The 11,917-nt window shown below is 49.9% G+C and overlaps 7 protein-coding genes across 7 annotated transcripts; 4 read left to right on the forward strand and 3 right to left on the reverse strand.

The window, feature by feature from the left end:
* Positions 1 to 244: 244 nt before the first annotated feature.
* Positions 245 to 742, reverse strand: N7511_011441 (uncharacterized protein; the record flags this gene model as incomplete). Its single annotated transcript, XM_057133818.1, has 1 exon — positions 245 to 742. One exon carries the CDS (start codon positions 740 to 742, stop codon positions 245 to 247), a length of 498 nt encoding a protein of 165 aa, XP_056978488.1.
* Positions 743 to 2,209: 1,467 nt separating this feature from the next.
* On the forward strand, positions 2,210 to 4,021 carry N7511_011442 (Zn(II)2Cys6 transcription factor; the record flags this gene model as incomplete). Its single annotated transcript, XM_057133819.1, has 1 exon — positions 2,210 to 4,021. The coding sequence occupies one exon, from the start codon at positions 2,210 to 2,212 to the stop codon at positions 4,019 to 4,021; it is 1,812 nt and encodes a 603-aa protein (XP_056978489.1).
* Positions 4,022 to 4,063: 42 nt separating this feature from the next.
* On the reverse strand, positions 4,064 to 5,107 carry N7511_011443 (SDR family NAD(P)-dependent oxidoreductase; the record flags this gene model as incomplete). Its single annotated transcript, XM_057133820.1, has 6 exons — positions 4,064 to 4,253; positions 4,307 to 4,359; positions 4,409 to 4,431; positions 4,484 to 4,596; positions 4,649 to 5,009; positions 5,059 to 5,107. 6 exons carry the CDS (start codon positions 5,105 to 5,107, stop codon positions 4,064 to 4,066), a joined length of 789 nt encoding a protein of 262 aa, XP_056978490.1.
* Positions 5,108 to 5,579: 472 nt separating this feature from the next.
* On the forward strand, positions 5,580 to 7,196 carry N7511_011444 (flavin-containing monooxygenase; the record flags this gene model as incomplete). Its single annotated transcript, XM_057133821.1, has 1 exon — positions 5,580 to 7,196. One exon carries the CDS (start codon positions 5,580 to 5,582, stop codon positions 7,194 to 7,196), a length of 1,617 nt encoding a protein of 538 aa, XP_056978491.1.
* Positions 7,197 to 7,417: 221 nt separating this feature from the next.
* N7511_011445 (uncharacterized protein) lies at positions 7,418 to 8,635 on the reverse strand (the record flags this gene model as incomplete). Its single annotated transcript, XM_057133822.1, has 5 exons — positions 7,418 to 7,983; positions 8,049 to 8,153; positions 8,204 to 8,246; positions 8,294 to 8,405; positions 8,454 to 8,635. The coding sequence occupies 5 exons, from the start codon at positions 8,633 to 8,635 to the stop codon at positions 7,418 to 7,420; spliced, it is 1,008 nt and encodes a 335-aa protein (XP_056978492.1).
* A 224-nt stretch (positions 8,636 to 8,859) lies between these two features.
* Positions 8,860 to 9,804, forward strand: N7511_011446 (alpha/beta hydrolase; the record flags this gene model as incomplete). Its single annotated transcript, XM_057133823.1, has 1 exon — positions 8,860 to 9,804. One exon carries the CDS (start codon positions 8,860 to 8,862, stop codon positions 9,802 to 9,804), a length of 945 nt encoding a protein of 314 aa, XP_056978493.1.
* A 249-nt stretch (positions 9,805 to 10,053) lies between these two features.
* On the forward strand, positions 10,054 to 10,944 carry N7511_011447 (uncharacterized protein; the record flags this gene model as incomplete). Its single annotated transcript, XM_057133824.1, has 1 exon — positions 10,054 to 10,944. One exon carries the CDS (start codon positions 10,054 to 10,056, stop codon positions 10,942 to 10,944), a length of 891 nt encoding a protein of 296 aa, XP_056978494.1.
* Positions 10,945 to 11,917: the final 973 nt, after the last annotated feature.

An 11,917-nucleotide genomic window follows, 5' to 3' on the forward strand; every position in this document is an offset into this window, starting at 1 on the left:
TCCAATAGACAATTTCTCACTTCCTAATATGCATTTCGGTCCAAAAAAACGGTTGATGGATTATACTGGCGTTTCGCTATGGAATGAGCTGCAGCGCAAGTGTTGAAAGTAGCTCTGATGAACACTCATTGATATATGATATCCCCAATGAAGCAACCCTGTGCCTAGTATATCTAACAATCCTTCTTTAGACCCCTTCCAGTTCCTCTGGCATCTTTTGGGCAGTGTCATTCTCTGACATGTCTCAAGAGAAGAGACCTGCCACGGATCCAAGCAGAAGAATTCCAACCATCCCAATAGCAGACTTTGACAGTGGCCGAGAAACCACACCAGCAGCCGCATTGGCCGTCGAAGTGGCAGTCGAACCAGTCGAAGTGCTCGAGCTAGTAGAATCTGCGCCAGTAGTCGAGACACCCTGAGTCACTACTCCAGTACCGGTAGCAGTGGCTGTCGCAGTCGCCGTGGCATTCGCATTGGTGTTGCACCACACCTCGCCAGCTTCGGAGGCTTTGATGAGGCATTCGGCTAGGGTTCCAACACTCTGTCCTTGAGCCAGACAGTAGTAGTCGCAGCCGTCATATTCCACGACAGATGCGTTGGAGCAGCAGCTGCTCATGATAGCGGAATTGTTGCTCTGCATGGGCATTGCACAGGCTGCATCGTGGGTTGGGATGTCGTACAGCTTGGCAGTGCAGCTGGAGGTGGCTGATGCAGAAGATGTGGTGGAGGTTGTTACAGACATGGTGATGAAATGAACGAGTGGACTGAAGTATTAGGACTTCTGACAAGCTGAATGAGGTGGCTTGGTTAGTATGATCACGGTGGGAGCTCTAGCGACTTTATATTCCTTTGACCTGAGATTGATAGTTCCCACTTCACACTGCCATACAGAAACTGTGATGGAGTTTGATTTACATGAACAAATCATTATCAAGGCCTATCATTCACGGACCACATCGCTTGCACAGCCTTGAGCTATTGAACTATACTACATGACGACGTGTCTCACGCTGAGACCTCAAAGCTGCTAAGCGAGACGACCGACTCCCTGTGCCTTTGGCCTATCAGTCAGATTACTATTTCGGTCTCTGCATCTCTACGTCGTGAATATCAAAGCTTGGCGAATCTGCTTTCATTCCACTCAAGGGTCAAGGGACGCGTGTTCTCCCAGAAGAGCGATTGATCATCTGCTATTGCTCAAGATCCTTGAGAACATAACCCTGGATTGGTGACTGAGATCCAGAGTGCCTGACTGTGGGTAAAGATATACCATCTTTGTCTATGTGACAGGACGTCTGCTTCTCATCTCCGAATGGGCAATTTCAGTTGGTCGTCAGTCTTGAACTATACCATGTTGGCTTCATGAAATGCATGAGCATTAATTTAACAAATCACTATAACTTCGGTACAGCTCCTTCCTACCCAGGGTCTGGAAGGCTGCTTCATGGTATTAGGGCACATCAGAGAATCGGCCTATGCTCGGACTTTGCTAAGAATAGGATGTGCTTTACGCCCGAAGATTGCCATTTCGGACTATTCTGGTCTATCTTTACCCGGATCAACGAGCAGGGATCTCGGCTTTAGATCCTGCCTGGAATCCAGCCCAGTGGATAGCTCGTTGGTGGGTCATTTGGGACTACAAGGACCGGCATGCCGTTCCCGAATGAAAGATCGAATGATTCCTGTTCGAGAAATATTGAAACAAATGACAACCTGTTGCTTTGTATACTTGGGAATGGTATTCCCTTTCCATCTTGAACTGCGATGTTTGATCTGGCCAGAGAGCAACAGAATTGGGGGCAGGCTTCTGTCTCAACTGTCTATTTCCAGCTGAGTATAGGAGTGGATACTCCGGAATAATATATAACAGGAACAGACATCATATCTCAGGCCCTCAAATTCTACGACAGAAGCAGCGAGGTTTCTATACAGCCCATCGAACCGTATTCTACTGCCAGATCTATGATTTCCTGGTTACCATGGCCATGTTGGGTGCAATATAACGTTACAACGGCCAGGATGTGATATACCCTGCCACTCACCAAGTTATAAACATTAGATAAATCATTCAACCCAAGATCATTCGTAGTTCAACAACTCTACTGGAAGTGAACTGAATAAAATTCCGCATGTGGCGTTTAGACCGGTAATTGCCGACGTGGGGAAAGAATTCTGGTCGGCAGAGCCCAGAGCCTTCACATCTCCCGCAATGCCGAATCTAAAGGCGAAAGCGAAAACTCCCAAGCCACGCACCAAGACCTTCACTGGATGTTGGACTTGTCGGGACCGACGAGTGAAGTGCGGCGATGAACACCCCCATTGTCGGCGCTGTCAGCGTAGCGGGCTCCATTGTGGAGGCTACGGCCTGCGGCTTGGGTGGTCCCCAACCCCTGGCGGTCGCTCCCATCGGCGGCAAGTAAAGCCTTTGACTCATGATGGGGGGAATGGGATGTCACCTGTCGCTGTGACAGCACTTTTAAATGAACTGGAGAGCTGTGCGGGCGTCGGCCGTGGCCAGCAGCGAGGGCCTTTCTCGGTGTTCTCCGTCTCGGATGTATGCGATGCTTCACAACCGCTGTCATCCATACAGAGAGAAACAGACCAGCCAAAACCAGACTTGCGTCTCGCTGCTTCATTGGCTGCCGAGGAGAATAACATGCGTTCTTCGGGCGCGAATTGGAATTCCTCAAGCACAACAATATCTGTGACATCCGAGGGAGAAATACCAGACGCAACCACAGACCCAGTTGCCCAGGGCGGAGATGAACCTCTCACTTCGATTGAGACCTTGGTCAATCATCACAGAGTGAGTAGTCCGGTGTTGGATTCAACTATTCCGAATAAGGCCCCATCAAAGATCAGTGCGAATGATTTCGCCCCCTTGCAGAAATCGTTGAATCCATTGGCCCTACCAAGACCAGAAACAGAACTACTGCACCACTGGGTTGTTTTTCTCAGCGGCAATATGCTTCTCATCGACAAACCAGACAATCCGTGCAGAGCTGTGTTCATGCCAATGGCTTTGAAAGGTCTCGATGCCTCCCCGGCGGAGTCAAATATCCACCTTTCCATCTTCCATGCTATCTGCGCCTCCTCCGCATTTAGTCTGTATCATATTCGCCATGACCAGCGATATCACTCTCTCGCTATGCATCATGACCAGCTGGCTCTGCGTCATTTGCGCAGGAAACTGCAACAGGCACAGCGTATTGATGAGACCACGTTAGCTGCGGTTCTCACTTGTATTACATCTGAAGCCATGTCTGGACGACGCAGTCGGTGGCGAACACATGTTGTCGGATGTCTTGGTCTGTTGGAAAATGAATTTTATGGGGATTGGATACGAACTCCTATTGCTTCAAGGTTGCTTCAAAGCTATCTGTCCCTTTCGTCCTTATGCAGCCTTCCTGTGTCCGAGAGATTGATGTCTCTGCTCAATGGCCCTTCGGAATTCCGACACAATCTCGAGCGCTCACATGGGATCACCACGCCACTGGTCCAATTTATCGCACAGATCACGGCCCTTGCCGAATCCAAGGTTCGACTCTCGCTTGAAGAGCTGGATCAGATTGAGATGCAACTCTACCTGAACTTTCCATCTCTATCTAATCCCAATGCACCCGAATCCAGGATCATCCAGCATGCCTTGAACTCCTTTTATTATGCAACGATTGTTTACTTCCGCCGCACCTTGCGACGTGCACCACTCTGCGAAGTTCAAGACTTGATCGAGAAAGCGATTGAAGACCTTGAAGCTGTTGACACACTCACGCGCGGTAATGGTGGTTGTTCCTACAACTGGGGCAGCTTTGTCGTCGCAGCTGATTGCGAGCGACCTGATTTACAGGATCGTATGTTGGTCTATTTTGATGGCAAAAGTCGGCACGGTATACAGAATATCAATTCGCTATGCGAGATCATTCAAGTATTGTGGGATCGACGGACAGCGGCTGGTCCGCACGTCGATATTCACTGGCAAGAGCTTGCAAAGGAGGCTGATTACGATATTATGCTTGTCTGACATGTAATATATGTTCCGCGATAGTAATCTATACACATATGTTTAAACTGTGAATCCTCCGTCGACTACCAATGCTGCTCCACACATGTAACTGCTCATATTCGAGGCGAGGAATAACATGACGTCGGAAATTTCCTCAACCTGCGCAGGACGACCAATAGGGGTCATTTGAAATTGAGAATCCATTGAACCAGATTCAATTTGCTCCTTGATGATAGGAGTATTGACAAAGCTAGTGATCTTCGTCAACAACGTTCAAGGGCATGTCTTTTCAGATATTCTTACCCAGGACAGATAGCGTTGATGCGAATCCCCCGATGGGAATATGCTTTGGCATCCTATTATAAGAATTAGCATCCCTGTATGCGATTCCTCCAGATCTCTAACCATTTTGGTCAACCCGACTACCGCTGTCATTTGGATTAGCCGCATATCCTGCGCAACATGAATCTCAGAACATACCATGCTTCGCAGCAGTGTAATGCGGAATGGCAAATGGCCCTGGTGGACCACCAACTCCAAACATGGAAGAAACATTGACAATCACTCCACGGCCGTTGCGAATACCACGCGAGCTATACAACACTTGATTTAGAACAGGAACTACATGGTTCCGTGATCACTTACTCCTGAGTGAGCATCTGCCGAATGAGAGCTCTTTGACAGAGCCATAACCCGGTCTGATTAATTGCAATCACCTTATTCCACTCTTCCAGTGTCATCTGGTCGGTGGGTGTTGGGTTTCCACTAATACCGGCACAGTTGACTCCAATGTCAATGCCACCGAATCTTTCTACAGTCTTGTGAACAGCAGAGTCAACAGATGCTTCATTTGCGACATTGACATCGAAGATCTCAACATGGACTCCTGGATATGCATCTTGGAGCTCCTGACGAGTGTTCTCGAGAAGAGACAAGTTCAGGTCGACTAGAGCCAATGCGTTGACGCCGTTCTTTGCAAAGGCCAGGGCGGTGGCTTTGCCAATTCCTGTTGATATATGTTAGTGACTGCCCATTAAATGGAAGGTGTCTCGTACCTGAAGCACCACCTGTGATAAATGCAGTTCCCTCTATTTGGCAAGTCATTTTGAGGCGATGCACGAAATATGGATCAAACCCTACCACGCCAGGAGTATAAGAGATGGCTGGGTCGGAAAGCATCTAACGTTTCATCCGTGATCAGAACCGGACGGATACTACAGTTTCCGAGGTATTGTATCGAAATACATATCATATTGTATCGAAGATCAGAGAGTGAAAGAGTTGACTACATGTGGGGCAGTGGATGTCTTTTAGGGCTCGCGGTCAACTTCCTCATTCTTGTTCTATAACTTCCCATCCATGAGCCCCTTTTTCCTTTTTTAACATCCGACATCCGATATCCCAATCAACAGTGTCACGGAAGTCAAGTGGCCGATGACCAAATGGTCGACGAAATGGGACCCGTCCCTGTCATCTTCGGTCATTTACCTTCCTCCAAAAGAGACCAGTTTCCACCCTGACCCTGACTCGCATTTTGCAACCTCCCTCATCTCTGATAATCAACCCAAAGAGAAAGATGGAACAAGGAACACCAATCGAAACCGACGCCATTGTCATTGGAGGTGGCTTCGGGGGGTGCAATTCCCTCTACAAACTTCGTGAACAAGGCCTATCCGTCAAACTCATCGAGGCTGGATCGGCCTTTGGAGGTGTCTGGCATTGGAACCGCTATCCCGGTGCTCGTGTCGACTCAGAAATGCCCTCCTACCAATTCAACATCCCCGCCGTGTGGAAAGGATGGAATTGGTCACAACGTTTCCCAGGCGATGAGGAGCTGCGCCAATACTTCCAGCATGTTGATTCTGTTCTAGAGTTGAACAAGGATGCATACTTCAATACTATTGTTACTCGTGTGCAGTATGATGTGGACAGTGGTCGATGGACTATTGGTACCAATACGGGTCTGCGGGCTACGTGCAAGTTTCTCATTGCTGCGACCGGATCGTCATACAAAAAGCATTTTCCCCAATTCCAGGGTCTCGATGCGTATGCTGGGCCGTTGATCCATGCTGCAGACTACCCTGAGAATCTCGATGTGACGGGGAAACGGGTTGGGATCGTGGGCAATGGAGCCTCGGGTCTTCAGATTGTTCAGGATCTGGCCAAGAAGGATTGCCAACTCGACGTGTTCATCCGTACGCCCTGCTTTGCGATTCCGATGAGACAGCGTGAGATCTCCCCCGAAGAGGCGGAGATGATGAAAGGATATTACGATGGTCTCTTTGATCGTTGCTACAAGTCCGTTAGTGGGTTCCCTCACAACACTCGTCCTCAGTCAGCTCACCAGGCTACTCCTGAAGAGCGGAAAACGCTGTTTGATGAGTTGTGGGCGCGAGGTGGATACAACTTCCTCGTTTCCAACTACTATGATTTCCTGCTGGACGAGAAAGCCAATTCCATGTTTTACGACTACTGGGTGCAGCAGATTCGGGCTCGTATGACAGATCGGGAGAAAATGGAATTGGTTGCTCCGTTGAAGCAGCATATGTGGATTGGAACGAAGCGGCCGAGTCTTGAACAGGACTACTACGAGATGATTGACCGTCCCAATGTCACGCTGCACAACTTGAAGCAATTTCCTATCGTGGAATTCGATTCGAATGGCTTGGTGACTAGCGATGGCAAAACCACAAGGCACCAGGCCCTGGACATCGTAGTCTGTGCGACGGGGTATGATGCAGTCACTGGGAGTCTCCTTGATCTGGGGATCACCGACAAAAATGGCCAGCCTCTGGAAGAAAAATGGCGCAACGGTGTCTTAACACACCTGGGTCTGATGATTCCTGATGTTCCCAACTTCTTCATGGTTTATGGACCTCAGGCACCCACCTCTCTCGCCAATGGACCCCCTTTTATCGAGATGGAAGTTGACTGGATTTGCAAGGTCATTGCGAAAATGGACAAGGAAAGTCTGGAGTCTGTGGAGCCGACAGAGCAGGCAGCTGAACAGTGGCGCGATCATGTTGCTACTGTATGTGAACATACTTTGTATCCCAAGACGGCTTCTTGGTATATGGGCTCCAATATTCCCGGTAAACGCCGTGAGCCACTCATCTATCTTGGTGGCATGCAGCGTTGGTGGCAGAGTTGCACGGAAGCTTTGGCAACGTGGAATGGATTCAGTACGAAGTGAGCGGGTGTTCTCCAGAGAGCTATGCAAGTCTATTTTATCCAAGCCGGATGAGTTCATGGGGAAAAGATTGAAGAATAGGAATAAGATTCATACACCCCCTGTGCCGAAGTTGAACCAGAGCCGGAAATCTTCTATATCACTTGAGAAAAATACGTTGTCACTGAATACCGAGTCTCCTCGAACAAGCGATGACTATCAACATCATAGAATCCTCAAAAGAATCACAAAATAGCCAACGCATTAGGCGGACTCCCAACAATACCAGGAACGTTCAATGGCGCAGAGGTCAGCAAAAACGAATATTGTCCACTGGCAGCACAAGCGTCACTGAGAGCCTTCAAGTCCCAAAGCTCCCCAAGCGGAATACCCAACAAACTCAAACACCACTGGTGCAAAATCAGCTCATGGCTCGCCTGATCAACCCCGTCAATTTTAGAAGGCATAGCTTCCACCGCCATATTGTCCGATGCTACAGCTGCGAAATGATTATCCCATAACCACCGCGCCATCTCTTTGTTGCCTTCTAGACCGCACATTCGGTGACTGGATAGCGCAGTGGCTTGTTGCTCGCCTGTCATGGAACCCAAGGCTTCTGTCACACCAAAACGAATGAGGAGAATATCCCCTGGGCGGAAGGTCACGTTTTGGTGGGCTGCTATTGCTTCAATCTCTGCAGGCCCGATATGGAAGTTGGAGAAAGTTCCATAGGATATTTGTTTGGCGCAAGCGTAACGTTTAAAGTCGATCAATATGCCGCGACCCGTTACACAGCCACGGTTGTGCCAGTCTGGCTTTGTGTTAGGTTGAGGATTTGATTTGGTGATTGGAATGCCGGGGTTGGGTTTGTCTTACGGTCTAGTGTTGGAAGTAACCGGGCTGGATCAGGATTTTGGAGGGATTCGATTGCTGGTTTGGCTCCGTTGTAGGTAAGATTGGTAGAGAGGTGCATGAAGTGACCTTGGTTAGTTAGATTAGCATGCAATGAGTCGAGATTTTGTTCAACGCACAGAAGCTATCCCACTGGCTGCTGGCTTGGGTATTGAATGCCACCTGGTCTGGTCAACTATGATGAGACACAACATTGCATGATCGGTTACCTCATCGTCGAAGCCGAAATGACAGCCTGATGCTGGATCTTCAAGTTTTATGAAATCATGACATAGACTCTTGCGAAAGAAGCCTGGGACTTTGATGCTCCCAATAGGCCAACTGTCCCGGGTTAGCCATGTCTCGTCTCATTCGTGAGAAGTAACCGACTTCAGCGAAATAGACACTCCTTGGCGGACCTCTGCTGCTGCTGCCTTGATCACTTCGGGGGTAAGAAGATTTAGGGTCCCCAGAAGATCCTTTTTGCCATTCTTGTCAAAAACACCCCAGGCACAGCCTGGAGGCATACCCTTGACGGAAGGCAAATCATCGAAATTGGGAAGCGACGCCATAGTCGAAGTATAAAGGCGAGCGAAGAAGTTGCGACTCGTATAGAAGGGAGCAAAACAAGGGACGCTCGTTGTCAACTGCCCGAAAGATGTTCCCCCACTCGGTGGAGTTGGGCGGAGTCGAGGTATCCGATGCGCCTGTGTGGTGTATTGCAGATGAAATACGGCGTTTCGGTCATATATAAACGCAGTGAATGCGACAGCAAAATATTCGAGTCTCATTGATTATGCATCTACAATACGACCCGGAGTTTCTGAAAGAAGCTGCTCCAATTCTCGAGCAGCTGGGACAGACCGCCAAACCACTCGTGCATGATGTTGCAACGAGACGCGCCATGCTGGGAGCAATGGCGAGCAAGGAATTCTTCCAGCCAGAGGATGTGGAACATCAAGTCTACTACGTCGCTGCGACTGATGGATATGAGGTACCAGTCTACCATTTTCGCAACTCTCTGCCTCGAGAGGGACGAGAAGCGGCCATCATTCATATACACGGCGGAGGATACATCGCGCTCAGTGCAGCGGTCCATTCTAGGTCTCATGTAGACACGGTGTCTCAAACCGGAGTTCAGATCTTCAGTGTTGAGTATCGATTGTCGCCTGAGAACCCATATCCAACACCCTTGCATGATTGCTGGGCCGTCTTGGAGTGGGCTCACAGGAATGCCGAAAAACTGTCGATTGATCCAGCACGCATTGCAGTCATGGGAGAGAGTGCTGGTGGTGGTCTAGCTGCTGCTTTGACTCTCCTGGCCAGGGACAAAGCGCTGTCGCCTCCTATTGCCAAGCAGATTCTCATCTATCCCATGTTAGATGATCGAACTGTGACCAACCATGCGGGGGAGTTGGCTTTCTGGGACTCCAATGACAATGTCACCGGATGGACGGCGTATTTGGGATCAGATGTCGGTGGTGATAAGATCGTCCCTTACGCTGCTCCGGCTCGAGTGGAATCAGTTGATGGTCTGCCTCCGCTTTACCTGGATTGCCCACAACTCGACATGTTTGTGCATGAAGGCATGGAGTATGCACGCCGGTTCGTGGCAGCTAATATTCCCACCGAATGCCACATCTACCCAGGCCTGCCGCATGGGTTTGAGGCATTGGGGTCGACCGCGAGTGTCACGAAACAGGCTCTTGCCAATCGGAAGAAGGCTATAACCAGCTTTTAAAGCGACAACATGGAGACTAGAGATGCTCAGAGTAACCCAATTGATGGGATTATGAGTAAAGAAACCCCGATGAGTAAATGGACTAATACAAGTATTGTGTAGTATTGTATTTCCCGTTCTGTGTATTAAACATGAAAACTGAGCGAGAGCCAAATACCAAAGCGGGTCGTGGTCTATATAAGGGCAGCGCGCCAGTTCTGAGATGTCAGTTTTGACTGTCAGGTTGGTACTTCTTACTGTCTTTTCATCATGACTTCCATTCCGAGACCCAGCATCGATGTTGTTCAAAGTGTTGTGCGGAATCAAGTTGCCATCGTCACTGGTGCCGCGCGAGGCATTGGCTTTGCCACCTCATCCCTCCTGGCAGAACATGGAGCACGAGTCGTTTTGGTAGATCTGCGTGAGGACGACCTGAAGGCGGCTTGTGCCAAAATCGGCGCACAATCGACATATGAGGTTTGCGACGTGAGCAACTGGGATCAACAGGTCAATCTGTTTCACCGCGTGTCGACTACGATCGGGCCGATCAGCTTGCTCTTCTGCAATGCAGCGGTCAATCCCGAGATTACGTTGCTGCAGGTATCCGACCCGGTGAATCATGCGCGATTGAACTCACAAGTCCGGTATAATTACCTGGCGGATGAAACAGATCCCAAGACCGACGCCTTGCAGCGCCCATCAACCAGCGTTTTCGATATCAATTTGAACTCGGTTGTGTTTGGGCTCAAGCTGGGCGTCCATTATATGAAGCCACATGGGGGCCGGATCGTCGTGGTCGCGTCCGCGGGTGCATACTTGCCCATCCCCTCCCAACCCCTTTATTCGGCAAGCAAACACGCTGTGTTGGGGTTAGTTCGCAGTACTGCATTGATGGATGAGGTCACTCGGTCAGGCCTCTCGGTTTCCTGGGTGGCCCCTTGGTTGACCTTGACGTCCATGGTGGAGGGCCTCGAGGCAACCACCAACCCGATTCACCTGAAAAGTTCCCCCGAAGACGTCGCCTGGGGCATTCTGGCAGCCGCGGCGGCCGAGGCACCCAATGGCAAGGGGTATTGGGTTCAAGGTACAGCGATCAGCGAGGTCGAGGGAGCCTACGGCGAGGTGGCGGGGCAGCTGATCGCGCCGGAGAATCGGTTCTAAGCGGGAAAGACCGGGATGCAGTACCGTACGTCACCCCCTCGGAGTTCGGGAATGAGCACCATGGCCCTGATGCATTGCTCGCTCTTGCGCTTTTTAGCGAGCCGCTCGCATTGGATCATTTGTAATTCTTCAGTTCTCGGAATGGGGCGGGCGGAGGGCCTACTGTACGCCCAGGCATTTAAGTTCGGCCAAGCCCACTGGGGAAGCTCCAGCGAAATGAGCTAAAATTAACTGCCTGCAGGGGTCCATGCGGACATTTGAGTGGCAGGTAAACTTTTTCCGGGGATCTCAGGATTTGCCAGGATTTGAAGCAAGGGTTCTGTGAGGGGAGAGATATGTGAAGAGCGAAGACCAGAGGGAGTCGCGGAAGAGAGGAAAAAGAGGAAAAAAGAGGGAAAGGGCGATGGGGAAAAGGAAAGGCCCGAGTCTAGACTGGGAAGGAACGGATGAGCGTTTTTCAACACACTCACTGCAAGTCTTGACAAACACCACAATCAAGCAGGATATATACTGTATAAGTTAGAAATGTATGCACTATCCTCGTCAAATATACTGCTCACCTAAATCTGCTCTCAACCGTCTCCCAACCCTCGCAAGTATACAAAAGTAAACACTGCGGGGAACTCTAACCCCATCCGGTTGTCAGCTGACCCGCCTATACTGGTTTTTCTGCTTCTTCGGCCTCCAAACTCTTCCCCGTTGGCAGCCATCTTCGGGCTGTCTTGCATTTCAAGCCCTGCGAGGCATCCTTACTCTTGTGTGTCACCTCTTTTGTTCGCTATCCAGCCTCCTGCGGTCTGACTCGTCTCTATAGATAGACCCTGGAACGGGTCTCCACGCTAAGCGTTTTAGGTCTGGAGGCTGAGTTGATACATTTGCCTTATCTTTGTGTGCATTCGACGCCTCTCTGCGCCTTTGCGCCTCACCATCAAATTTCCCCCCACATACGCCCCCGGCGTGTTACGACTGCTTT

This window comes from Penicillium nucicola (genome assembly GCF_028828085.1).
Source record: "Penicillium nucicola strain IBT 29836 chromosome Unknown utg000014l, whole genome shotgun sequence".
In the NCBI taxonomy this organism is placed as follows: Eukaryota; Fungi; Ascomycota; class Eurotiomycetes; order Eurotiales; family Aspergillaceae; genus Penicillium; species Penicillium nucicola.